The 27,626-nt window shown below is 37.5% G+C and overlaps 1 protein-coding gene and 1 long non-coding RNA gene across 2 annotated transcripts in view; one reads left to right on the forward strand and one right to left on the reverse strand.

Annotated features, from left to right (window-relative positions):
- Nucleotides 1–15,821, forward strand: part of POF1B (POF1B actin binding protein) — a 47,150-nt gene extending 31,329 nt beyond the window's left edge. Inside the window, exons 5-14 of the mRNA XM_073360894.2 lie at nt 797–824; nt 1,889–1,963; nt 4,064–4,156; nt 4,904–5,017; nt 6,421–6,573; nt 6,744–6,854; nt 8,648–8,776; nt 9,378–9,454; nt 10,821–10,935; nt 12,980–15,821. Coding sequence (XP_073216995.1) covers nt 797–824; nt 1,889–1,963; nt 4,064–4,156; nt 4,904–5,017; nt 6,421–6,573; nt 6,744–6,854; nt 8,648–8,776; nt 9,378–9,454; nt 10,821–10,929 — 889 coding nt within the window. The 3' untranslated portion in view covers nt 10,930–10,935; nt 12,980–15,821. The remainder of the gene's footprint in view (nt 1–796; nt 825–1,888; nt 1,964–4,063; nt 4,157–4,903; nt 5,018–6,420; nt 6,574–6,743; nt 6,855–8,647; nt 8,777–9,377; nt 9,455–10,820; nt 10,936–12,979) is intronic.
- Nucleotides 233–27,626, reverse strand: LOC140917640 (uncharacterized). The gene is made up of 3 exons (XR_012160936.2): nt 26,078–27,626; nt 18,305–18,389; nt 233–1,957 (listed from the first exon to the last, which is right to left on the reverse strand). It is a non-coding gene; the product is annotated as an uncharacterized LOC140917640 (long non-coding RNA).

Genomic DNA, 27,626 nt, shown 5'->3' on the forward strand with positions numbered 1-27,626 from the left:
GGCTCCTGGGAGCAGCTCCAAGGCAGAGGGCAGGAGCAGTATGTGGGGGGAGGGACAGCTGAACTGCAGGCAATTGATAGCCTGCTGAGCAGCTGCTGCACAGGGAACTTAGGGGAGTGCGGAGCTGATAGGGGGGAGTTGATTGGGGGGGGGGGGGGGGCTGCCGGTCCACCCTGGTTCCAACCCCCACCAGCTAGCTGCAGTGGGCTGCTCTTCCTGCAAGCAGTGGACAAAGCAGGTGGCTGCCAAACAACGTTCTAAGGGAGCACTGCACAACTTTAAACAAGCATGTTCCCTAATTGATCAGCAGCGTAACAACGTTAACCGGGACAACTTTAAGTGAGGAGTTCCTGTATCTTCAAAACAAATCACAAGTTTTTCTAAAATTCCTCATTCTTCTCCTCCCCACCACTGATGTTCAACAGAGTCCAGGAAAAGATTTGCCTCCTGTTCAGGCAGTAAAGTTTCTCCAGGAATGAATTTGGTCCAGTCTGTAGAAAATAGTAAGATTTTCATAATACCGAGGAATTAACTCATCAAGATACTGGTTAAGGCATTGGCAGTGCTTAGAGCAATTGTAATGGCTCTCTGATGTTGCTTGTCACCTCGAGGAATATAAGAGGCCAGTTGGGCTGAAGCTAACCCTCCTTTGTTCTGATCCCCAAATTAAAAATGTGGTGGAGAGCCGAAGCCTGCCCATTTTTCTTCTCATGATTGGGCAGGTTTTTTTTTCATTACTCTTTCACATCAGCAAGAGGCACGCTGTTAATCTGTCATTTTTGTGTGTGTTTTACAGGACACAGGACAATGAATCTACAAGTCAAGTAAGCACTCAGAGGAGTCCAGTCCAAATGGTCACTACTTGTTGGTAATAACAATGGGGCAGATTCTCAGTTTTGAACTCAATGAAATTATGCCAGTTTACCCCAGCTGAGGATCTAGCCCAATCTGTAATATAAGGAGGACAATTTTTGATAGTTGTGCACACCTAGGAAACAGTAGGATTCCTAAATAGATCTATAGCAATATGGTTTAAATATGATGTTTTTAAACATGTACATTTAAATGATTTGTAGTACCATTATATAGTAGCTTATGAGGGGCAAACATTAAAACTTTTTTCCTGTGTGTTTGTCTGTAAAACTGACAAGATAGGTAAAAACCTGGGTAAGATGTATGTCACTTAAAAAGCTTCCTACTGTAAATACTTAAACATATAGCACTTTCACTCTCCCACAAATGCAGCAGCTGTTTTTAACAACACTGCACAGAGTTGTTTCTCCACAAGAAGTGAAGTAAGATATTGCCTCCAAATGAAACTTAAAGGGAATTTAGACTGACAAATGCAAACAGATTAGTCAGTTACAATCTCTAACTGCTGTGATCCTGTTGGAATGTTCCATTTACTAAATCATGTATAGCATGTCCTGCAGCATGTAGGTCATTCTAGTCTCCAATGACTGACTGACCAAGTCTGTCCATACTTAGCATGTAGGATTTGATTTGATCACATCACAGGCTAGTGTAGCTGCAACTCAGTGTAACTTTTATTTCTCCAGAATAGGAACATAATTGTTTATTATTTCTAAAATATACACATTTAAAATTGACAGACTTTTTGCTTATTCATCAGCAAAAAATAAATATGCTTCAAACTAATGTCTCCATCTAAATTAGCTTTATATACAATGTAAGACATACATTTTGGAAGTTTTCTGGATATACCCTGATCTGTGTGCATTCCATTTCTCAGAGTTTTCTGTCTTTCTCATGTTTTCCCAGCAGTAGAGTAATTTAATGAAGGAATCACATTGTGATATACAGGAAGAATTCTTATTCGAGATGTCAAAGCCAACAAATTGGTTTGTTTTTCTGTCTTCATTATTAGGTAGAAGATATTGAAGGTTTGATTCCCAAAGGACTGTCAGAGTTGACAAAGCAGCAAATTCGCTATCTCCTGCAGGTATGCAAACGAAAAATATTACTTGCAAATCTACAAAAAAGACTGTTAATTTAAGGCAGTTAATGATTGTCTTACACCTGGAAGCACTGATGTCTTACACATTTTTATTCTATCTAATGTAACTGTGAAGGTTATTCCTATAAACATCTAATCCTTTTTTGAATCCTCCTAAGGGCTTGGCCTTGATGTCTTGTGGCAGTCATTTCCACAAACTAATTACTTTTTTTACACTATTCACATTTCCTTTTACCCGTTTTAAATCTCTCGCCTTTCAGTTTGATTGGAAGTCTCCTCACATTATGAGGATGGATTAAATAGGAGCATCTGGATTACCTTGTCTGTACCTTTCCTTATTTGGTCACAGTTTTATATTAAGAAGTGATTAGTAGATATTTTATTGAATTGTTAATAGTTATAGTTCAGCAGATCTTATTGATAGCTTACAATCCATGTTGTGTAACCATCTATAACATCATCTGATGTAACTACCTGTAACACATATAACTCATGTCTGTAACTTCCTTATGACATCTATTAATAACTTAACACTTTATAAGTGAATCTTAATATAAAGTGTGCCTCGCTTTTTATATACCTCAATCATGTTCTTTCTTAGTAATCTTTGTCACACATCTTTGGATCCCTTTAGCCAGATGTTTTTGGATATGCGGTAATCAGAAAAGAACACAAGGTTCCAAATGAAAGCTGCTATTCTCAGTATTTTTTTTCCCATCCTTTATACATTTTAGTGGTATGCTTTTCTGGTCACTGCTGTGAAATGTGCTCAGTCAGAACTGAATCTCCTCCTTAGTTCATCTGGCATTGCTTAGGAATTGTAGTATAAACGTTATGTTCGAAGCCCCCTTCTAGTGCTAGCTGCTGCAGGGGCAGCAGGTGGAATAATGAGGGAGTACCATGAGCTCGTAGATGCTGCTTTAAAATACTATTTTGATACCCCTGTAGTCAAAATAACAGCTGATCCTGATTTTTATTTTACACAAAGGTATTTCTTTCAGTTAAAATTGTTAGTGTTAATCTTGTGTGTTACAAAACACTTCTGTTAATTTGAACTAAGAAGAGATGTTGGGAATCCTGTGAAAGAAGCTTTCAAAAGTGCTGCGTATTAATAAGAAAATTAAGTAGACAGGGAAACATGATCCATTTTGATCCAGACATAAAAAGATCAGATTACAATCTTTACTATATAAATACCAAGCCTTCACTGATAATCCCAAGAGTCATTGATCCTACCAGTAGCTAGAGCTGTTTTTGTATCCTTTAAAGGAAAACAACTTGACTCTTCACCATAACTTTAAAACAGACTTGTTGCACCATGAGATACTACAATAACATATTGTTTTAATATGAACAGGCCCAGCACTCCGCCACTTCAGTGTATTAACAATGGAAAAAGAAGACAGCCAATACAGCATTACTAAGCACTACTGACTCCTTTTAAATCTGTTTTGCTTTTCTCCACTAAAGGGAGGAGCTGGTGTTTTTATCTAATGGTTTTTGTCCTTGGGGTGAAAGCTTAGTTTGGCAGATCTCAAAGACATTGACTCACTGGTGTGTGCTTTCCCAGGAGTGATGACTAATGGTTTTGGTTTTTTTTTTGTAATTGCTCTAATTCTGAATGCTGTAAACTCACAATATAGCTGAAAATCAGAAATATTATTTTTTTTTCCCTTCCCACTGTGTGCAAATATGAAACTCTTCTTTATTTCTCTTATTCTTTCTTAGTTGGAATGTTTATTTTGTCCTATATTATGAGGCAATAATCTAAATAATTTTGTGTAACTGACAGTGTTGTTTTTAGTGAATGAAAAAGTCTCATCCTTGTAGTCATGGATTCAGATTTCAAAGTACAAGTGACATGAGCAGCTCTTACAATTCTGTTTCTAAAATTAGTTAGCTGCAGAGTAAATGTAATGTCCAAGTTTGAAATTATCTAACGTCTCTAAACAGATTTCAAATAAATCCCATACTGTTAAACTAAAGACAATCAGTTTTACTATTCTTGTTGTTTGGTTATTTTTAGTTATTGTCAAAGATTATATCCCACAAAGAATCTGAAATCAATCCTTTTCTTTTTCCTAGATGAGAGTGACATCAGATAAATCACTGCGACTTGTACTTTCCACTTTTGGCAGTTTGCGTGGGGAGCTCTGCCATCTACAAGATGACTTAGGGGTAGGTCATTGCAAAATTTAGTTTCCATTGTCTGATCTCTTCAGTTGGTTGATTTGGAGGCCTGAAGGGACCATTATGATCATCTAGTCTGACCTCCTGCATAACACAGATCTGAGTTTTTACATTACATTGTTTCAAGTATTTGCAAGAATCAGCTTTAGTCCATAAAGAAAAATTTAGACTAGACTAGTATCTTGTCCCAGCAGCAAACTCCACTGCAGTTACTACTGTTGCATGATGATTTTCCCTTAATAATTAGCTGTATAGGTAATTGCCTGTTTTGATGAAGGATACTCTGATACCAGGATGATGTGCATAGCATAGGAAGACAGGACAGCAAAATAATAGAACTATATATACGGTGGAGAATTTATGTCTACCCTCACTTGATGGTGCTTAACTTGACCAGGATGAGAGAACAAACGTAACATATGTTAGTCATGTTGCTTAATGCACTACTATCATGATATAAGAATCTATATAGAAAATAATGTAACCACGGACACTTTGGGCTAAGTGTGCAGTATTGTAACAGAGCAAACAAATCACAGATAGAATTTAAAGTATATCCAACAAAACTGATTTAGAATTAAGTACACACTTTGGGGTCTTGTTTCATTTAGTTTGACTTTGTGATAAATTAGTCATTTTAATTCATTTGTTTCTTTTAAAAATAAGGGGATCCATTTTTTTATTTATACTGACAAATTTTAGTAGCTATTCATAACAAGTACTTTTGTCTCATAGAAATTGGAAACTGACAAGATGTTACTAGAGAAAGACCTGGCTTTTAAAGAATCTCAGGTAAAGGAGTATGAAGCACTGTTGGCATCCGTGAGAGAGAATAATCGCCAACAGCAGGTAAATTCATATATTTATTATGAACAAATTTACTATCCCTCAAGAATTCACACTTAAAATAAATACTGAGCTCTATGAACAACTTTCACAAATCTATTCTTGGTAGAACAGCTTCCAACAAAAAGGAGAGAGACCAGAGATCAGCATTCTCTGTAACATGTGAATGTGTTGTTCTGAACACTTTATACGAGTACTGTTACCGGAGATGTTCAGACATCTAACACAGGGGTGGCCAATCTGTGGCTCTGGAGCTGCATGCAGCTCTTCAGAGGTTAATATGTGGCTCCCTGTATAGATGCCAACTCCGGGGCTGGAGCTACAGATGCTAACTTTCCAATGTGCTGGGTGGTGCTCATTGCTCAACCCCCTGCTCTGCCCCAGGCCCTGCCCCGACTCTGCCCCTTCCCCCCGAGCCTGCCATGCCCTCACTTCTCCCCTCTCCCCCCAGAGCCTCCTGCACACGAGAAACAGCTGATTGTGGGAGGTGCCGATCGTCAGAGTTGCCGGTGGGAGTTGCTGACATATTACTGTGGCTCTTTGGCAATGTACATTGGTAAATTCTGGCTCCTTCCCAGGCTGGCTACCCCTGATCTAATACATAGGGTTCTGGCTAGAAAAATAAAGGGGCCAATTCTCATTTATACTAAGGCTCCATATGCTGCTCTGTCCATGTAATGGAGCCTTATGGATCCAATTTATTTTTTCTACATTAATTTTTAAAAATACATTTGTGTGTGTTTAAAAAAATCGTATTTATCAGTTGCAAGTGAATGAGATCTGGAAATGTGTTCTGTGTAGGATATGGTAATTGCCAAAAATATCATAATTCATAGCCACTCCAGCAGAAGCAGTAAGTTGAGTCTGCTAGTAATTTGTTTAAATTTTTTTTAGTAATGCTCCATGTACAATTGAAATTGTTGTCCACCTGTGAAAGCCTATTAAGAATTTAACCCACTATATCAAATAAACATTGGGCAGTCTTTTGGGGGTAGGCAATTTTGTCCAAAACTAGTGATCTGAAGAACTTACTTGCTTGAAAAATCCAGTGCTAAGTTTCACAGCTTCTAGAGTGAATTTGGCCTACCTCCTAGAATGCCCAACCTCTTTCCACACATGCTTACACCAACACTGGATACAGTATATACACTAAAGGCCTGGCGCAGGGAAGTGCGGACTGCCTTTAATTTCCATTGATTTAACAGAAGTTGAATATGTGCAGCATCTCCCAACATCTGGCTCTCCAGCTGATATGAATCAGCTATGAATAAAGTTTGTAGGACAATAAGTTAAAAAATGGCTCACCATAAGTAACTGTATACCCAAAACTGAGCTTTGCTCAAAGACAAACCTTGAGACTACCTCACTGACCATATCTAAGAATTTTTTGTTTGCTGCTTTCATAGCAAGGACTCAGAGACAGTGCTGCAAAATGTCGTTCACTGGAGGAACAGATCATCTCTCTCCGATATGCTGAGGGAGAGAAGGACTGTCGGTTAAAAGAAGTGGAATACTGCAAGCGTGCCTTGGAACAGGAGATCCAGAACCTGAGAATGAAGGTAATGTTTTTTTTATTTTCTTGTCACTATTTTTTCACTCCTAAATCCAGCTTCACTAGATTTAGAATTCATACGGTGGAGGGAAAGTGACATGTAAAGATAATTTTCTTGTTTTCTCATCTAATGTAAATACATAATAATTAAGAGTGCTATAATTTTGTTTTGCATAGACCTGTTCTAATCCAGTGATACAAACCAGCACAGATGAGCTCTCTAGTCGTTACGTGGAGATGATTAACAACTTGAGAGAGGATAAAGATAGAGAGATCCGCAATCTTAGGGTATGTTGGTTATCTTATAACATATACATTCATAAACATATACAGATTTCTGAGCAAAGTATGGATATAGGAAAGTGGCAGGTTCCATTTTCAAAATTACAAAATGGAAGAAGCTTATACCAACCAAATATACATACTTGAGCTATTTTGTGGTTTGAAATTAGAGATAGTGGTCTCTGTTTTGTATCCATTGAAATCCTCGCTTTATTGTTCACGTTGTGTTTGGTTGAAAACTAATAATTCACCCTTCAGAAGCAGATTTTACAGAATCTTTTCTGACTCCAAAACTGGGTTGGCAGTTTTACTACACATTAGAGACTTGTGAGTTGAGCATAAACAAAAGATTCATGTATTTTGCGAGCGTGCAAAAACTAACCAGAAAGGCAGCTTTCATAGAATAAGACAGATCCTGATTTAAATTGTACCTATAAAACCTCTGTCACACAAAGGTACTGTATTTATATTTGGCCTGCTTAGAGATCTTTCTAACTTGTGCTATAATTGGTAACCAAAAGAATTTACCAGAGCATGCTGAGTTTCATAAACTTACTGATACCAAACAACATTATTACTTTAGTAGTTCACTAGTGCTTTTATTTTAACTCGGAACCACGCCATTGCACCAAAAAGGAGCTAAAATCATTTAATTGAAGTTGACCTATTCTTGAGTCTCCCTGACCATTTTTTTTTATATTAATCTGGTTATTTTAATGTGGTTTCTTGCTGTGTGAGAATCCACACAAACATAGGGAGATGAGATCTAAAGTGCTGACAAATGTACCAAGTGGACAAACTGGAAATACAAATATCTTTTCCCTTTTTATTTCTTTCAGTTGGAGTCCTGAAAGAAATAAAGTTGGAGTTTTGTACCAATAGCAGATATAAAACTTTTAAATAAAATTTGGATTTTTAAGTGTATGCCAGTAGGATGCAGAATCAAAAAAAATTATCCTTCTATTATTTGATGAAAATCCTTCATTTTCAGAGTCATGTCCAGGACTAGTCACACAGACAGGACCATAATTTCCTTAGATTTTCCATATATTCATGGTCATGATCGTTATCTAGGCTTCTAGACACTACCATAATAGAAATCTTAAATAATCATAAAGTAACAGAAAACAAACAGCAGCAAAACATGGGAGAAGTAGTGCATTAAATAAAATAAATCCACAAACTGGATAAAATTAGCTTAATTCTAGTTTAAAGGTGACCAGCAAAGGAGGAAAAGGTGGACTTTTTGCCTTTTTAGTTCATTATGTATTAAAAAGGCCTGAAAAGCTTTCTTTGTTTTTTTTAACCTATTATGGTAATTCAGTAATTCAAGTTTAGTGTTCCACAGTTTTGACAGAAGACTCCGTTGGGGGTCTTAGATTTATATTTAACTTTTAACTAAGCCATCTTTTCTCCTGTTCAGGTGTGTGTGAAAAATAGGTGTTAACTAAAAACAAACCAACAGTTTTAAACATATGAATAAAATTGGCTTCTCCTGTCAATCAAGTTTTTAATTATCCGAGTTCTACCGGTTCTCCTATCGCCTGTAGCATGTTTCAGGAAAAACAACATAGAAAGACTTGAACTTCCTCCTTTTCTTTCTTTGCTTTTCTTTTCTTCCCCCACCAAAAAAAAAAAATTAAAATTCAGATCTTTTTGAAACACAAGGCAGCAAAAAAAGGGGCACAACTCCATTGTTTGTTCATTGCAAGTCAGCTTTATTTAAGATGTGTAGACTTCAGAGCTATTATTTTCCTTAGATTCCTTACCATGTGCGTAACTGTTTTGTTTTTTTAAAGTCCCAGATAAACCAGTTCCAGCAAGATATTTCAAGAAGAGATGGAAGTAACAGTGACTTCCAGATGAGGCTGCATGAACTTACTTCAATGTTAGAAGAGAAGGAGACTTTTATTAAACAGCAGCAAGAGGTAAAACAGTGTTCATTTGTGCTGCACTTTTATGAAGTCTATTATTTACTCTTACCCTGTTGAGGACTATAAGAAAATTCAAATTTTAACGGTGTAAATCATTAGAATTTAAGGTGGAAGATAGAGCAGGTGGGGTAGAGAAGATCTGCCAAGATAACAGATCAGTAGTGCTGTTTCCTTTAATTGCTCTGCTACGTGTAAAACTATAAGTCTTTGGTTTGCAGGACACTTCTTCCATCTATTACTATAAAATTCCTTTGTAAGAATCTTTAATACTTATCAACAGCTGCCCCTTCCTTTCCTCCATGCTAAGTGGATGCCAGAGGAATTTATGAGCATGCTTCATAGAGAGGGGAGTTCTGCAACCTGTTCAACCTTTGTCTCTCCTGAAAAAGGAGTAATTTTTGCCCAACCCCTAGTAATACCCTTGACTGTTAGGTAGAGCCTGTAGGCCTTCCTCTGACCCAGTCTATTGGAATAACCAAATTTGATTCCATTGTGTCTTCTGAAAGGAGTTTAACCTTAATTATTTTCTTGTGACTTCAGAGTTAAAAATGATAATTCTGAACTCTTCACTAAATGTTATTTTTGGTTTCCTTAGGAACTCTTCAGGTTGAAGCAAGAAAGATTATCATGTAATCAATCCACAGGTGTAACAAAGTCTATCATCACAAAAAAGTAATGTAGCAATATAATTCTTTCTTAAAATTCGTTTTTTAATTTTCATTTTATACTGGTTTTCACAGCAGTAGTGGCCTGCAAACGTCAGGTTACAAGATTCTCTTATAAAATGTTTATTTAATATCTGGGCTTAAGAAAAATGTCTGGGGAGGATGTGCTTTATATAGTCCCACTGACCATTTTAATGAAGTGTTTGGAGAATGTGAAGATAAATGTGTGTTCCTTCCTCTGAATCTCACTTGATAAACTAAACCTTAGAAAGTTGTATATGTCTGAGAAATGCCAGTGTTCTAAGACTTAGTTGGAAATCTATCTTACTGCACTTTTTATTCAAAACATTTGTATTTATCAGAATAAATATGGCAATCTCTGTCTGTATGTGAATGCTGATTTAGATTTGCTTGCTTTAGGGATAAAAAATATGTACTATTTAATCCATTTTGCTCTTCAGAGTTAACAACACTAAAGCTTGGTGTACACTACAGAATTAGGTTGACATAAGGCCGCTTATGTTAGTGTTTATACTACAGCCTTGCTCCCACCAATGTATGGGCCCTATTACACCTCCACTTAGGCTGGTGTAGTTAAGACTGTTGGCTGTCTGGTCAATTTCACAGCTCCTTTGGAGCCATGAAATTCACAAGAAAGCTGCAACTGACAGGAGTCTGGGCTGGATCTCCCTGCCAGAGACAGAAAGCCCCAGGTGGCTGCCCTCCCCCTGCTCCTGGCAGGGAGATGTGTGGAGCTGAAATCCTTGTCTCTTAGCCCCACTGCCCCTCTTCAGTTGGTGGAAGCGCTCCTGGTGAGGATGCACACCACTGACAGAAGGACGGTAGTGTGTCCAGCAGCCATCGCAGTAATTACTGTGGTGGCTGTAAGTCGAGCTAACATAGGTCGACTTAAGATTGTAGTGTAGACATGTCCTGGGCTGAGAACACACATGTCCATACTGTCGCCATTTTTTTTTTTTGGTCCTCTGCAACTGTATGCCTGTGTCTTTTGAGCATCCCTTAATGCTAATTAATGGGTGTTGAACAGAATCATGGCATATAGTTAGTAATGAGTGTTTGGCTTTAAAAGAAAAAGTAATACATGTGGAAACACACACTTCTAAAGTGGATGCCTTTGAGGAGAGAGAATTTCAGTTGGTAACCAATTAACTAAAGCCTTTCAAAAATTATGGTTTAGATATTAACTCTTTTTAAACCAATCTGGGCGCAATAACTAATCTAGAAGTGAGTATTGTGGGGGAAAGGTTGAATTTGGTCTCCAAGATGAGATACTGCTCTGGACATAGATGTTTATCTCTGCTGAGCTTTTTAAACAGTATTCCACTTACAGTTTTGCAAAACTTTTTATACAGGTACATGAACCAATATCCAATCCTTGGTCTCCTGTCTGATGACTACATGGTTTCATCACCAGTTAGACAAACAGAGACTATTGTAATTGAGAAGACTGAAGCAATGTAGAAACATGTAAGTTATCCATGTTAGTTATATATCATTTGTTGTTGATGTGCAGATTCAGTACTCTAAAGAAGCCAAAAATGGGCTAGTAAAAAGCATTAAGGCAACAAAACTTATTTTGGAGACTTCTTTTCTGTAAATAAAATAGCAAAATGAGCAATAGGTCAGTAAGAACAGCCTAGAGAATGTTTCATAATAGACAAGTACTAAAAATGGTCTATGCATGTTGAAGAATAATAAGTAGAATAGCCTCTACTTTTTTCCTCATATCTTACAACCCTACTTTAGCCTTTGAAAGGGTTACAGTTTTTATTGATATTACACGATAAGTAGTACTGGTATGTGGTAAATGAAGATTAAGCCAAATCAGCTATTAAATCCCAGCACTGAAAATGTGCCCTATTTTTTGTTATCTCTAATAGGATGTACCACACCCTCAACAAACTAGTAGGGTGGGTGAATAAGAGGCTCTCATACAAAATTCAAAGCCCAGGGATGCTGGTGGCTTCAAATCACCTTTATCTGCTCTGAAACCTGGGCTGCTCCTTTGGCTCTGTGGTATAATTGAGACAGTTACAAGCAATTTCAAGGTTGCCCCACAACATTGCCTGGAATCTCTGCTTGCTGTAAACTAAAGCCCCCACCCCTTCAACTACATGTAGTCTCCAGGGCTTCTGAGGGGATCCTCAGCAGCCAGCCATACATAGTGCCTGAGGAGTCCTCCACCAGTTGGAATCAGCATTGGTTTTAGGGCCCTTTTACAATAAGCAGAGCAGTGCATAGAGGCTTGCTTTTGAATACAAGTAGTTTGCAGACAAAGGTTTCTGGGGAGCAGTACTTTAACCCTGAAAATAAATATACATCCAGCCTCGTAAACTTAGCTGGCACTTCACACAGACAAACCAGTTCCTTTCACTGAAGAAACAAACATATGACATGTAGGAAAGATTGGTGGGTTTTAAGGAGAGAGTGGGGAGGCTGTTCCTCCTGTAGGGGACACCATAGGAGCATACTCAATTCTGAGTACACGGAGAGAGAGGTGTAGGAGTCACAAGGGGCAGCTGGAGCCTGTTTGAAAGTTAAACTTGTTTGTTTATTTCACTACAGGAGAGAGAGTGAGTACTATAAGCTGAGAGAAATTTTGAGGTTTTATCTCCTGCAGACAGCTCCCAAAATGAAAAATCCCTCCCACACCTTAATGGGAGCAGGACTTAAAGTCAGCGGCACCAGGTTTTCACCCAAGATCTTCATACAGTAGAACCTCAGAGTTATGAGCTGACCTGACCAGTCAACCACATGCCTCATTTGGAACTGGAAGTATGCAATCAAGCAGCAGCAGAGACCAATAAATATAGTACTGTTAAATGTAAACTACTTCAAAAAAAAAAAAAAAAAAGGAAAGGAGCATTTTTCTTCTGTATAGTAAAGCTGTATTAAGCCAATGTTCAATTGTAAACTTTTGATAGAATATCCATAACATTTTGTTCAGAATTACAAACCTCCCCCTTCCCAAGGTGCTCATAACTCTGAGGTTCGACTGTAGCAGGTTTCAGTTGAAAAGAAATTATTTTACTTAAGTTACAAACCTATGACAATATAGGTTTATACTAGAAGTGTTTTGTTTTTTTAACTTTACCTGTAACAACATATGAGGCAGTGTATTTCAATTACCACAAAACATTATCAGTATTTAAGCAAGTTTTTGTCACTGAAATGTGGTGGTGTGCATAGGTAAAATTTTCAGACGCACCTATGCGCTCATTACTGTAGTTTTTAAAAATAAGTAGCATGTTACCATGAGTACTAGAATATTTAAACCTGGGTGCTTAACGTTAGGCACTGAATGGGAACTAAGGCTATTCACTTTACGTATATATCTGAGTCCCATGGAATGTCTGATACCTGTTATATAAAATCAACCATGTTTCTTACATAGACTTATTTGTAAGCACTCGTACATGTACAGCAAAATGGTTACATATGTGAAATCTAATGTGATGTTTGTTTTGTGTCAGGAATAACTTCCACTCAATTAACTGCTTATTTCTTTTAGGAATGAACAGATCCAGTGACAGTCCCAGCTGCTTAAAGGAGCTCATACCAAATGACTGTATCATGGCTTTAACCTTCTGCTGTTTTTCATCATTAGTCTAATATTTAGAACCAGGCCTTTCCCTGAACCCCAGTCAAAGGTGTATGTGTTAAAGACACGCAGTGGGGAAATAATGGATTGTGAAAAGCAATGGCTGGCCTTACTCAAAGCAAGCAAATTAACTTCTATCTGATGAAGAACACGCATTTTTCATAGTCTGCCCATTACCACCACTATACTAGCATTACATGCAGTTAAATCCCAGACGCTACATTCTCTATAGATATGAAAAGCAACAGGCCATACCATTTATAAAGTTCAGTCCTTCCAGACCACATTGAGTAAAGGGGTATTTTCCATTCCTTGCTGCATTACTAAGGAGAGGACCAAAAACCCCACTTATTTAGTCTGCATGCCTGGTGAAGAATAATAATCGTGAACGGTAGAGGCAAAATTACATCAATTACAAATTACTTGGTAAAGATTGACATATATGTCTGCACATCAGCATTTCTTGAAAGGGTGGTGCTCATGATTTTGATACACTTAAGTATTTAAAATAGTGGTACCAGTTTCTACTGCTAAAGTGTTAATTTATTACTTCACAGATCTTACATTAGTTCTAATCCTGCACTTAGCATTTGATCTCAGTATGGACAGATGAGAAAAGATAAGTGTAGCCACTAGAACTAATAGAAATTTAATCAGAGAAGTTTATATTTAAAAAAAAAGCACACAAATTCTGATCTCAAAATGGCATAAGTTACCTCTCTGAAAACATTTACAGCATTTCTGTACATAAACTAACCAAAATGCTTTAACTTGGGAGCAAGACCAGCTCCTCAGTGCTGGGTCTTAAGTGATCAGTGCTAATTTAGCAGATACATTTTATGAAAAACATCTATAAACTGGCAAAATAATCTTTTAAACTTAAGACAACTAAGTTTTAAAAAATGCATTAGAGATCACATGAATAAGTTTTTGACTGACCCTTTATAAACTGAAAACCAGCTGTGACTATCTGTACTAGGTAGGCATAGTTTAAGATTCTTGAAATTTACTTGTAAATTAAAATTTCAAGAATGTGGCATATCCATTTTTTATATTGGGAAAAGTAAAATGAAAATAGTTCTTGGGCTATATTCTGTTGTTAATGGAGCAAAATTCCCACTTGATTCAGGACCACAGTATGTGTCCCAATGATTTTGGTATAAGTGATAAAATAGAAAGTTGAAGCAATGTGGTGGGGTTTGAAAAAAAATATAGAGAAGATACTGGGAGGAGAGGAATTAAGGGTTCTACAATACTTAAATAGGTGCTGGCTTTTGTAAAGGGTTTCTTTTCTATATTTTAGTTATATTAGAGGCACTTGGAGTCCATTTTATATCCATACAGATACAATATATATGTTGGTGTGAGCACTTGTGACCTATGGGTAATAAACAGCTAGGAAATAAACATTCTTTGTCTATTAATAAAATATAGCGTGCAAAGTTTAATTTTCTGCTAACAAAACCTTACAGCCGTGTGTCCATCTGCTTTAGAAAACATCTAAGGCCTATCTTTTAATTCTTTAGATGCATTAATTTATCTAAATGGCTAGGCTACTTGATGCTACATTTTTATTTAACACTGTTACTAGACCCCAAATCCTTTATGCAGGATCTCAGGAGTGGGGGGGGCAGAGTTCACTGAAGGGCACTCAGGGGAGAGAGCCAGGCATAAAGCTATGCTCTATAGTCCTCCACACTGCTGCCAGTTTATGGCCCTTTGCACCACCCGAGAAAGCAAAGAAATTATCAATATTTTTAATTTTGAGAAAAACTGTTACTGTCCGTTCTCCACCCCAGAGTCAGTCATGGGGGGGTCAAAAATTTCTCGAACATTTGAATGGTAAGTTTTGAAGTTGCCTTCAATGCTTAGTAGGGACTAATCCATCCTTACTCAGACAAACTGCCACTGCCCATTGACATTACCTATGATATCGCAACTTCAGACTCACTGACACTTTAATTTGCCAGAACTCGAATATTTCCTTCATTCTAAAACAATTTTCCTATTTAGGGGCTTGTTTCTGCCCTTCTGAATCCAATGGGCATTTTGTCACTTAACGGGGAGTAGGATCAGACCCTGGTCTCAAACTCCTGAAAATTAAAACAGGAATAAGGTGACATCTAATGCATATGTTAGACATTCTTTAGTTAGCTTAAAGCCCCAATTTCTTATGGCTGACTGCACATTATTAAACAACACTGACATTTACACCATTTTAAAATAATTCTCATTTAGTTATTATGCAAATATGACATTCACAGGGCTCCTTCCCTGCCAGAGTAAGTGGTGATGCTAGAAGATATTCACATGAAAAGGTGGGAAATTGTTTGTCAAAAATGTAGTCTGCCTAATGGCCATGGCATAACTCTGTTGGCGCAAAACAGCCAGTACCATAGGGTTAGTAAAATGAAGGACTGAATAAAATGCCGCCTTCTTTAAAAAAACAAAACACCACCTCTGGGGAGCTTTGACTCGAGGGAAAAAATGCCATTTTTAAAATGGCTAACTATCTTTGCAGGCATCATCTTAGTCTTGTCTCTCTCTGGCTCAACTACCCTGGAAGCAATTCAACAGGCAGCGCACACATAAAGGAAGAATTCTTTTGGGGGGAAGGAATCACATAAAAAAAGGTGAAAATAAGGGTACAAACTGTCACAATGTGTTTATAGCGCTATGATAAATTTTGTACAAAGTATGCCTTGTGACTGAGTTATCATTTGACTGCTGGATCTGTAGCTAAATCTCTGTACATAGCTATAACCATAATGATGTAGCTACATCATTATGGTTATAGCTATGTACAAATATCTAACATCTCTTAGCTGTAGCTCTCTATAGGCATAGACAAAGATTACTGGCCCTTGCTTCAGCAAGCTATATCTTTAGATAGCCAGCTACAGCCAGAGATCTCTATCTATATCTAGCACTGTAGACATCCACAGTGTATCTCTAGATACAAAAGATTGCTATGTCTATATAGGTATGTATTTGCATCTATAGTTATATATACACAGATCTATGTCTATAATGAGAGAGCACTGTATGTACAGCTGTACATCTCTATTTATGTATAGCTAGCTATATCTAAAGAGAAAGGTGTATTCTACATTTTAAAGCATGTAGGATTTATTGACTTGCAGTTGTAATAATTAAGGGCCACATTTCCCCCAAAAGAACTACTCTCATGAAAGTAATTCAAATGATCCTATCACAGGTGTCTGTGTTTGCCCAGAATAGTGTAATCACATGCAATTCATCCACAAAAGCAGTAAATCCTGGCTGCTCAGAACCACCCACCTTAAGGTCCTGTGCCTCCTATTTACGATCAGTAGGCTCCTTTTGCTGACTCCAAAAGCCCTCTCAAAAGGGGATTATCATTAATCCCCTAACACTGGATGGGAGTTGGAAAGGGAGGATATGACAGTTGAGACAAGGGGATGCTGAGGATTTTGTCGAGAGGATAGCAGTGGGGCAGGAATCGTCTTAGTACAGGATCTAGTAGAAGGGCTGATCACTGATGTGGATCTCCAGCCCCTGCCACATCAGCAACAACATAGAACATATCTGGGGCATGTGAAATCTAACCACCATTAATGTTATTTGTGTGGGGACCAGAGTTGTCTTTGTTGACAAGTTGCAACCATTTACTTGCACATTTAAACACTGCTGCTACCTTGTAGCTCATAATGGGATGCTATGTATTGATTGAACTGCCTAAGAATGTGAAACACAACAAAGAAGCAGCTCCCACCAATTTTTCAGTCTTTAAAGATATTTTGGGGGGGGAAAAGCGGCAAAAACAAACTAAAAAAACATAAGTTATTTCTCTCCAAAGGTCATACTGCAATGGGTGATTTTTTTCCACCCAACCACGCTGGATGTGGATAAACAACATTTCTCTTCATCTATACCTCTAGTAAATTGTATGACACATAGAGAACGAGGTTTTTATCCTGCAAAACCAATGTTTTTCCTCAAACTCCTTTCCATGTGATGTTGTTTAGGGAGTATCATCCCTAGGGGTATATCACAGTACTCCCAATTATCTGCATTATAGAAGCTTTACACATACATTAAGCCCTGAAAAATATATATGAATACATTTTATTTTCAAGAGATTACAACACAAAGAGACAAAGTCTGATTCAAGAAACTTGTAAGCTCTGCTTAGTGTCGCAGCAAATCTTCTAACTGCTTGGAGCCAAATATCTCCAGTTCTGCCACTGACCTGCTGCATGACCTTGCTCCAGTTACAACATCTATACAATGGAGATAGAGTTCCTTTCTTTGCAAAGCACTTTAAGCTCTACAGATGAAAAGCACCATACAACAGCTAAATATTGCACATGCACACACATGCCCAAAAGCACTTTTCTTGGAATAGGATACAGGAGATATGACTGAGATGTAAGCTAATTAGAGGCAGAGTGACAACAGAGTAACAACAAGTCTTCCTTTTTTACTCTGACCCATAACAATAGAACAAGAGTACAAATACTATAAGATTATATAGTTTATTATTTGGACAAACATTTCTGATTAAGTGGTGTCAGTGGTCTATGGATAAAAAACTCTTAAAACCATGATTTACTGCCAGTTTATTTTATGCTAAAATAATTTTAAAAGCTCTAGGAATAAGTTTGTCTGCTCTGCTACCCTGCCTCCAGCATTACCCAATAGCTGAAGCTTGACACAGTGATTATGTATGTATCCAACCATGCATTGCTATACAGAAAGAAATTTGCCTTCCTGACTGCTGGTGGTCATCAGCATTCTTTCTTCCCACAGTGCCTAACAATGATAAAAGCATTTGGAAGGAAAGCTTTGGCTATCAAGTCTCTAGGGTAAAGTCTGCAGGTACAGGGCATTCCTAGTAGCAGAACTTCATCCCTGAAATTCAGTCCTACAAGATACATGCCTGAGGCCAAAAGTGACCACAGAGAAGCAAAGCGTTCCATTAATGCTGTCCTTGAAATCTCCTCATAGACTACTGCTGCTACTGGGTTCACTGTTATATATTCAAAGTAGATTTTCCTCATTTTCGAGAAGCTATTGTATGGTATTGTTTTTATCTATATAAACTGTGCCCAGATGCTACAGTAAGGGAACCTTTAAAAACTACTGAACAAAACAATTCTCAAAAGATTGTCAAATTAGCATAAATAGACCAAATACTTGTAGACACCCCAGCAAATAGTGCAAGAGAGTGAACAGAAAATATTCAAAACTTACAGTAAAAATGATTTTGGAGGCTCCATAGTACATCCAGACTTTTGCAACACTCCTCTGTTGAATACTTCATGTAGAGAGGAAGCACCTTAAAAAAAAACCATGCAAAATTACTAAAATTCTCTATTGAATATGAGCTGTTGACATGTTTATAGCAATAACTTTTAAAAGTCTTTCAGGTTTACAAAAGCCAATCCATTGAATGCTCTTCCCCACAGTGATACAAACAGCAGAAATGTAAAAATAATTCAGAGGTTAAAGAAACTCCCATCAAACTAATTGATAGTAATAAAAAATTCAAAGTTAAAGAAAGAAACTTTCCTTAATCTTTATTTATTCTTTATTTGCAGAAGTCTCTGCAAATATGCAGCCACACTTACTTATAGTACAGAATCCACAAGAGATAGAGAGAGCTATGGATAAAAATGTATCATTCTCTGAATTCCTTTGTTTTTATTAACACTCCTCATTATGTTACTATAGTTTTATATGTATTTTTATTTTAAAAATGAATAATTAATGAGACTGTCCAATAACTGAGGCATAACTGATAACTAGGGCTGTCAAGCGATTAAAAAAATTAATCACGATTAATCGCGCAGTTAAGCAATAGAATACCATTTATTTAAATATTTTTGGATGTTTTCTACGTTTTCAAGTATATAGATTTCAATTACAACAGAATACAAAGTGTACAGTGCTCACTTTATATTTATTTTTATATTTGCACTGTAAAAAACAAAAGAAATAGTATTTTTCAATTCACCTAATATAGGAATTGTAGTGAAATCTCTTTATCACGTACAGGTTTTAGAGTGGTAGCTAGGTTAGTCTGTATCAGCAAAAATAATGAGTCCTTGTGGCACCTTGGAGACTAACAAATTTATTTGGGCATAAACTTTCGTGAGTTAGAACCCACTTCATCAGATGGATGGAGTAAAAATACAGGAGCAGGTATAAATACATGAAAGGATGGGGGTTGCTTTACCAAGTGTGAGGTCAGTCTAACGAGATAAATCAATTAACATCATCCTAGCCACTATGGATGTAGAAGCCCTCTACACCAACATTCCACACAAAGACGGACTACAAACCATCAGGAATAGCATCCTCGATACCATCACAGCAAACCTGGTGGCTGAACTTTGTGACTTTGCCCTCACCCACAACTATTTCAGATTTGGGGACAATTTATACCTTCAAGTCAGCAGGACTGCTATGGGTACCTGTATGGCCCCTCAGTATGCCAACACTTTTATGGCTGACTTAGAACAGTGCTTCCTCAGCTCTCGTCCCCTTACACCACTACTCTGCTTGCACTACATTGATGACATCTTCATCATCTGGACTCATGGGAAGGAGGAATTCCACCAGGATTTCAATGATTTCCACCCTACCATCAACTTCAATCTGGACCAGTCCACACAAGAGGTCCACTTTCTAGACACTACAGTGCTAATAAGCGATGGTCACATAAACACCACACCATACCGGAAACCTACTGACTGCTATACTTATCTACATGTCTTCAGCTTTCATCCAGACCGCATCACATGATCCATTGTCTACAGCCAAGCTCTAAGTTAAAGTGCATTTGCTTCGATACCTCAGACAAACACCTACAGAATCTCTATCCAGTGTTCTTAAAACTGCAATACATCAAGAGCATCAAGAAGCATATGAATCTTTTGCACATCTGGCATGTAAATATCTTGCGACACCAGCTACAACAGTGCCATACGAAAACCTGTTCTCATGGTCAGGTGATACTGTAATTAAGAAGTGGGCAGCATTATCTCCTGTACATGTAAACAAACTGGTTTCTCTTAGCGTTTGGCTGAACAAGAAGTAGGGTTGAGTGGACCTGTAGGCGCTAAAGTTTTACATTGGTTTGGTTTTGAGTGCAGTTATGTAACAAAAAACCCTACATTTCTAACTTTCACTTTCATGATAAAGAGACTGCACTCCAGTACTTGTGTGAGGTGAATTGAAAAATACTATTTCTTTTGTTTATCATTTTTAGAGTGCAAATATTTGTAATAAAAAATAATATAAAGTGAGCACTGTAGACTTTGTATTCTGTGTTGTAATTGAATTAATTTGAAAATGTAAAAAAGCATCCAAAAATATTTAATAAATTTCAATTGGTAGTCTATTGCTTAACAGTACAATTAATCGCAATTAATTTTTTTAATAGTGATTAATTTTTTTGAGTTAATCGTGTGAGTTAACTGATTGAGAGCCCCACTGATGACTAAGCACTATCTATTTTAAATACATATAATTCACCCAAAGTTGTTATATTTTTACAGAACTATTTTTATTAAAACATGAATTTTAAAACAACTAATATGTATTTTCTCCATGTACAGGAAACAACAGTAGATAAAAGGAAGTACATATTAAAAATAAAGTTATGTTCTTTTGCCAAAAAAGGCATTTTTCACTTATTTAACTTTTTAGTTAATTCTTTAGCTGTGGAGTTTATTAAAAAAGATCACAAATGTTTAGATGCAATACTGGGATAATCATTTTCCAGATTTAACTTTATATTATGAAGCCCATTTTAAATTACAGTACACAGCCAAGAAAAATTATCATGCCACCAAGCTTCTAGTTTTTCCCTTATTTACATCATTTAAAATTTGTAAAACAAAAATTCATTTAAACAAAATTTCATAGTTTTGGTGGCAAAATACCATGTTTGTATATGCTTTTTACTGAACCAGAGTTACTAGCTATTGTCTTACTTTTGAGGAGCATCTTCTATTCAGACATAAAACTTGGTTGTGTATTGGCCATATGCCAATATTGTTAACAGTAAAAGGTGTAGGAAGTACTCAAGCCATTGTTCAAATACCATGAGCATGGGAAACGGGAATATGGACTTTTGTCTTTTCTACTGTGACTCTTTCCACCTTTGATTATAGTATTCGACATTTCATTTATCATGTAATATTAAAGTTCTCTGAATATAGTTAACCGCCTATAAAACCTATGATATAAACATAAATCACTTATTTTTTACATGCCTGTAGCTTTTAAATTTACATCAGTTAATCAATAAAGTGCAATACAAAAGTCTGACATTTTTAAAGCAACCCTATCTGCATATTTATAAGTTTCCTTTCTTGCATGAGCAAACATCATATTAACAGGCATATAAGCAGCATATATGTGGCCAATAACACATGCATCACTTTAGTGTTATGACACAGGACAGAGTACAGCTTTACAGCAGAGCTCACTTTACACAGTGTGCTACTTTGGATAGTGTCATATCAAATTTGCTTAGAAAAACATCACCATATTTGTTGTGTGATACTCACTGACAGTTTGTTAAGAATACCATCTGCAATTCTTGAATTAGCAGAAAGCATAAATACTGTATATCACCAAGAACTTTTTGACATGCCTGGATTGCACATTATCCATGTTCCCTTGCTAGTCAAACTGTTCACAACTCCTTTTTGTGTTTTTTTAAAAAAAGCTTAATCTTCCCTATTTTTGTTTCTTGAAAGATAAAGATGTTTAATGAATAGCACTTCTATTAGGAGTAACAACATGGATCCTGCATTTCAAAACAATTTATAGCAAAACGTTTATGCCCAAAATAGTGAACGCCCCACCTGGTACTTACTTGGAATTCTGGACTAAGTCGAACAGCTGACCATTTTTTTGGACAAGCAATAAGTGCGCACACTAACCCCAGCAAAAACAACTAAACTCTCCAGTAGTACACAAAGGTTACATACAAATATCCAGAATGCCCACAATCAGCAGAGTAAAAATAAGCAGCAACCAAGAGCAGTGTATTTCCTTTCCATACAGTGAACTGTGGGGTTGTTCTGTTCACCCCTATTCACAACTTGGTCTGCCAATGCCCCCATCTCATCCTACAGAAGCAATCTGTCCATGTAATTTCTGGAATACTTTGGCATCTTCATTTCCATAAATGAGTACTTGTGGCACCTTAGAGACTGACCAATTTATTTGAGCATCCGATGAAGTGAGCTGTAGCTCATGAAAGCTTATGCTCAAATAAATTGGTCAGTCTCTAAGGTGCCACAAGTACTCCTTTTCTTTTTGCGAATACAGACTAACACGGCTGTTACTCTGAAACATTTCCATAAATGAATTTAAAGAGAAACTGAGCTCTTGGATTTTTCTCTTTTCTCTCTTCCGTGTTTTCTTTCTGCTTGTTCCTTTATCTTCAGAGTTAATTTTTCTTTTGTAGCCCTACCACGCCCCACCCTGAACCCCCATCCTCCTAGCTCAACTCCAGCAGTCCCTGTCTTCCCTCCAGAATCCCCCTCTGTTCCCTTAATCTGCAGGATTCCCACCCCACCCTGGGAGCCTATTCTCTCCTGGCTCCTTCCTACTCTCTCCAAGTGGTCCTTCCATTTACTTCCCACCCTCCCCAGGTCTGTGCCTGTCTCCCTCTGTCCCTGCTCTACTGGGCTTGGGTGTCCCCTCTGTGTCCCCAACCTTCGCTGCTCCGTGAGAATGTCCGCGCATCCAAAAAGCAACTTGGAGAAGCCAGAAGCTGCTCCCATGTCCATTCACAGCCAGATGGCAGGGAGCTGGTGGAGGGTAGCGATGGGAGAGCAGCAGCACTGTGTGCTCTGCTGGCCAGAGTTGGGCAATGACAGAGTCTGCCTGTGGAGGTGAGGGAAGTGGGCTGTGAGCCTGGGAGGTCAGATGACAATATTAACTTGCTCACATTAAAATAAGAATCGTCTCCTGGTTTCTAAAAAGCTGTTAAGCTAAAGTGGACATGCTCCAAACCCTTATTTTTAGTATTAGGTTTTTTTTTTTTTTTTAAAGCAATGAAACGTTCAGTAGCTTGGTTTCTCATATGATTGAAATCTGACCACACCCTGTATATTGATCAGAATACTGTGAGGACAAAGAATCTAGGTAACACATTTATCGGTCGGATAGAGTTGCACAAGCCTGCTTCTAAACCAATTTCCTTTTACCAGGCACAGCCAGGAATAAGTCAGCCACCAACAGGTACAGGAAAAGCAATGCCCCAACTTTTAAAAAATTAACCTAGAAATAGGAGAAAGTAGGGTCACCTCAGAGTCATCTCAGGAGAAGCTTCCTCCACCCACGGGTCTAAGCACCACACCTTAATTCCTCCATCCACCACCCTTGTCTCATATGAGAGCCCACACATAAAGGAGTATCACAGTCAGCACTTACCCTACCAGCCCACCACCCCATTCTAATATTTGCATTTCATAGTCAGTAGGAATTCAATTTGCAAATAAAATGATCTGATAACATTGAGAACCACTTCCTCCTGAGGTAAGCTCTCTTGCTGAAAAATGTGTTCATTAACCAGGTTTTAAAATTTTGTTGGCTTTAACAAAAACAGTTTTAGAACTTTCTCTTCATTGCTACCTAGTCACAATGCAATATATATGGAGTGTTCATTATTTGTTAAATTCTAGTTCTGATTTCATTTTCTGTAACTAGAAATTTGTCCTGCCACTTCGGATTTCATTTAAGCTATTATGAAACATGTTTTACTTTTCTGAAGATATGCTGCATGGCATACTTTCTGCCATCAGGCCAATTTATTTGATGCTGATATCCCATTACAGTCTATATGCAGTACTGCAGATCATACAATGTTTGGCACCGTTTATGCATCTTATTATGGGGACATGTAGAAAATAAACGGTAGGACTAAATGTAAAAGTACATCTAGATGATGAAATTAAAACTTATCTTGCAAAGCACTGTCATAACCATACAGCTAAGGGTAGCATAAAATCCCTCCTTTACCTGTAAGGGGTTAAGAAGCTCAAATAACCTAGCTGGCACCTGACCAAAAAGACCAATAAGGGAAGAAGATCCTTTCAAATCTGTGGGGGGAGGTTTTTGTTTGTGTTCTCTTTGTTGTTCTCTCCAGGACAGAGAGGGACCAGGGCAGGAAAAAAACATCTCCTAAAACCCTACCTGAAATAAGCATCTAAAAGATTACAAAAATGGTAAGTAATAGCAAGAAAATGAGCTTAATTATCTTTTGCTATAGCTTGTGAATTTTCCCTATGCTAAGAGGGAGGTTTATGCCTGTTTTTTGTTACTTTGAAGTTGAGAGAGGGGAATCCTCTGTGGTTTAAATCTTTTTATTACCCTGTAAAATTACCTTCCATCCTGATTTTACAGAGGTGCTTCTTTTACTTTTTTCTTTATAATAAAGTTCTTCTTTTAAGAACCTGATTGGTTTTTAGTGTCCTAAAAACCCAAGGGTCTGGTCTGTGCTCACTTGGTTAACCTATTGGTTGGTATATTATTCTAAAACCTCCCCAGGAAAGGGGGTGAAGGGGTTTGGGGGGATATTTTAGGGAAATAGGAACTCCAAGTGGTCCTTTTCCCTGGATGTTTGTCTAAATCACTTGGTGGTGGCAGCAATACTGTCCAAGGACAAAGAAAGGATTTGTATCTTGGGGAAGTTTTAACCTAAGCTGGTAGAAATAAGCTTAGGGGGTCTTTCATGCAGGTCCCCACATCTGTACCCCAGAGTTCAGAGTGGGAAGGGAACCCTGACAAGCATATTCATAAAATAGTCTGGCTACATTCCCCCAGAATAACCCAAGTGGTTACCTGCTCCAGCCTTACTACTTCTGCAGCAAGTATTACTGACAGACCCCACCGCTAGCCCAGCTGCCACTGGGAGAATGACAGAATAACTAAGGATGATCACTGAGGGTTCTTTAATGTTGATCTGCCAAGGGGAAAATTGCTTGTATATAATATATGAAGGACTGAATGGTTTCCCACTACAAAAAATGGTGTCATGCTTTATTTTTTTAAAATTTAACACATGAAGAAAGTGCTGAAATTGAAAGACATTTAAAATAAAGAGATTTGGGGATTAGCTTGAGATGCAAAACTCAGCTCTCTAAACTGATGAACAGAATATCTGTCCTCTCAATGTTTCTGTCCATCAAAATCCCATACTTTAAATCTAATTTTTGGTAGATGACACTGACTATACAAAACCCTAAATCAATTATTGTAATTGTGTCAATGTTTTGATAAAGATCAATAATCTGTTTTTGGTATTTTTAAACTGCACTGTGTTAAATGCAATTAATGATATGCTCACTGTGGCAAAATGGCCACATACATTATGAATCACGGAGTGTGTATTTGCAAGTGAACGTTACAATCTGTGCAGAAATTTAAACAATTGAAAGTTTTATTAGCTATGTAATGTTTCTCCTAAAGTAATAAACCATTGCCTACTTTTGACAGTTTTGATACAGAGGTTTTGTTTGTTTACTTTAACATAGCATTTTAACATCTCCTACTAGGAGTTCTACTCGATCACTGTTCTACTCGAAAGTACAAATTTGAGGCACTGAGAACATAAGAGCCTGTTAGATTGCAAGCTATTTGTTTCATCACATTTTGACAGTTTTTAGATACTTCATATTTTATTTTTGCAAAAGTATTTAAATCACACAAAAAGAGATACTTTCTTATACCTCTAGCTAATCAGCAGACTGCACCCATTCCTTTCTAGTGAGGAACCCAGGAACTATACTCAACACTTTTGCAGCTCTATTTTGACTATTTCAGCTTGCTCTTGTGCTCTGTCTCTCTCTCTCATGCAAACACACTTCAATAGTTAAGGAAAAAACTATGTTGTTCACTTAATCATAAAACAATAGGACAAGATTGGTGACTCCCTTTTTAGTTGTAATAATCTTATAGTTAAGACAACTGAGCATCAGTATACTGTATATGGAATCTCACCTCAGAATCCCAGGACATAAGCTCTGTTCCTTCCTTTGAATTCTCCCTGTTAAATAAATAATAATTAGATGTAACTTTAATTTAGTTACTTTGCTTCTCAACTGATGTTTTTTATCCCATCTACAAATAGTGGGAGCCTAGATTATACAGGAGAGGATATTATAAAGCATAAATAAATATTTAGGAAGAACTGTATTCAGGGCAGAAAAGATTGTTTAGGACATAGGATATTGATCAAATAATAGCTGCAGCTGAACCTGTACATACATAGAATATCTAATAAAATAATGTTAAAGGCTTAAAATATACTTAAAATATATACTACTACACCTGGTAAAATAACTTTTAAAAGGTTTAAGACATGAACTTTAATTTCAACAATTTACACAACACTGAACATAGTGGGGCAGATCACTGTTCCATCCAGTTGGACAGCCTTGCTCCAAAGTAGCCAATACTTAAAAATACCCTAATTAGGGCCAACTAATTATCAAAAGGTGGTAAAATTCCCCCTTTAAAAGTACATCCACCTCAACCATTTCATTCAGCTGAGTCTGGTGCTCTCAACATGAGACAGGACAGAATTCCCCTACTGCGGAAAGTTTTCAGGCCCTTTGAGGAGTGATGGCTAGTGAGCAAGACATCTTGGCCTAGATCCTCAAAGTTATTTAGATACCTAACTCCCATTCCCAAAAGAAATAAAACACCTAATGCCTTTGAGGACTTGGGACCTTACCTCAACAGGCTAGTTGTGAAAAAACTTCCACCACCTCCAGCCCCTCGAACTATCCAGCTAGTCCCTTCTTGATTTCAAATTAGTCAAGAAACAACTTGCAAAAGCTGTGACTGGATCCTGTAAATCATCAATCCTCTGGCTCTCCTTTGACCAGTGATATATTGTAAACATCACATATCTTTTTTGGGTCTCACCAACAGTCTTTAACAAAAACATTTTATTATGGAATATACCTGCTATACTTTTCCTTGGACTACACAGCCTCAGAATGACAGACTGATATAAGACCTAGAGTCATTTCCTTCCCCCACCCCCGCCCCAAATCATTTCCATTTTTCAGGGGGTCATGATTCAAAATTTGCTTGTCAGATTGATTTCAAATTTTTGCCCCCAAATCTTTCCTCTTGATTAAGAGTACATATGAAGAGTCCCAACTCCCTCAGGAATAGAGTCAAAATTAGGGTTATAATGGAAAAGGGAAGTGACTTGCCCTGTTGTAACTGGAGTACTTCAAGATGTCCGGTCCCTATCTGTATTCCACTGAGTATTCCTGCGCTCCACTGACCTAAGACTGGAGAATTCTTAAAAGTAGTTGGTCTGCACCTGCATCCCTGCTCTCCTCATGCTCCATATGGAGGGTACAAGGGGTGGGATGGGGCAGACTGATCACCTCTCCAGTTCCTTCTCTACCGCAAATCTAGTCAATATGCGAAGCAGTGGGGAAGGAGGGCAGGTAGTGAAATACAGATAAGGCCTGCACATCTCGAAGAAAAAACAGTAATTCACCTTCTTGTAACTATTGTTCTTCAAGAT

This window comes from Lepidochelys kempii, chromosome 9 (genome assembly GCF_965140285.1).
Source record: "Lepidochelys kempii isolate rLepKem1 chromosome 9, rLepKem1.hap1, whole genome shotgun sequence".
NCBI lineage: Eukaryota > Metazoa > Chordata > Testudines > Cheloniidae > Lepidochelys > Lepidochelys kempii.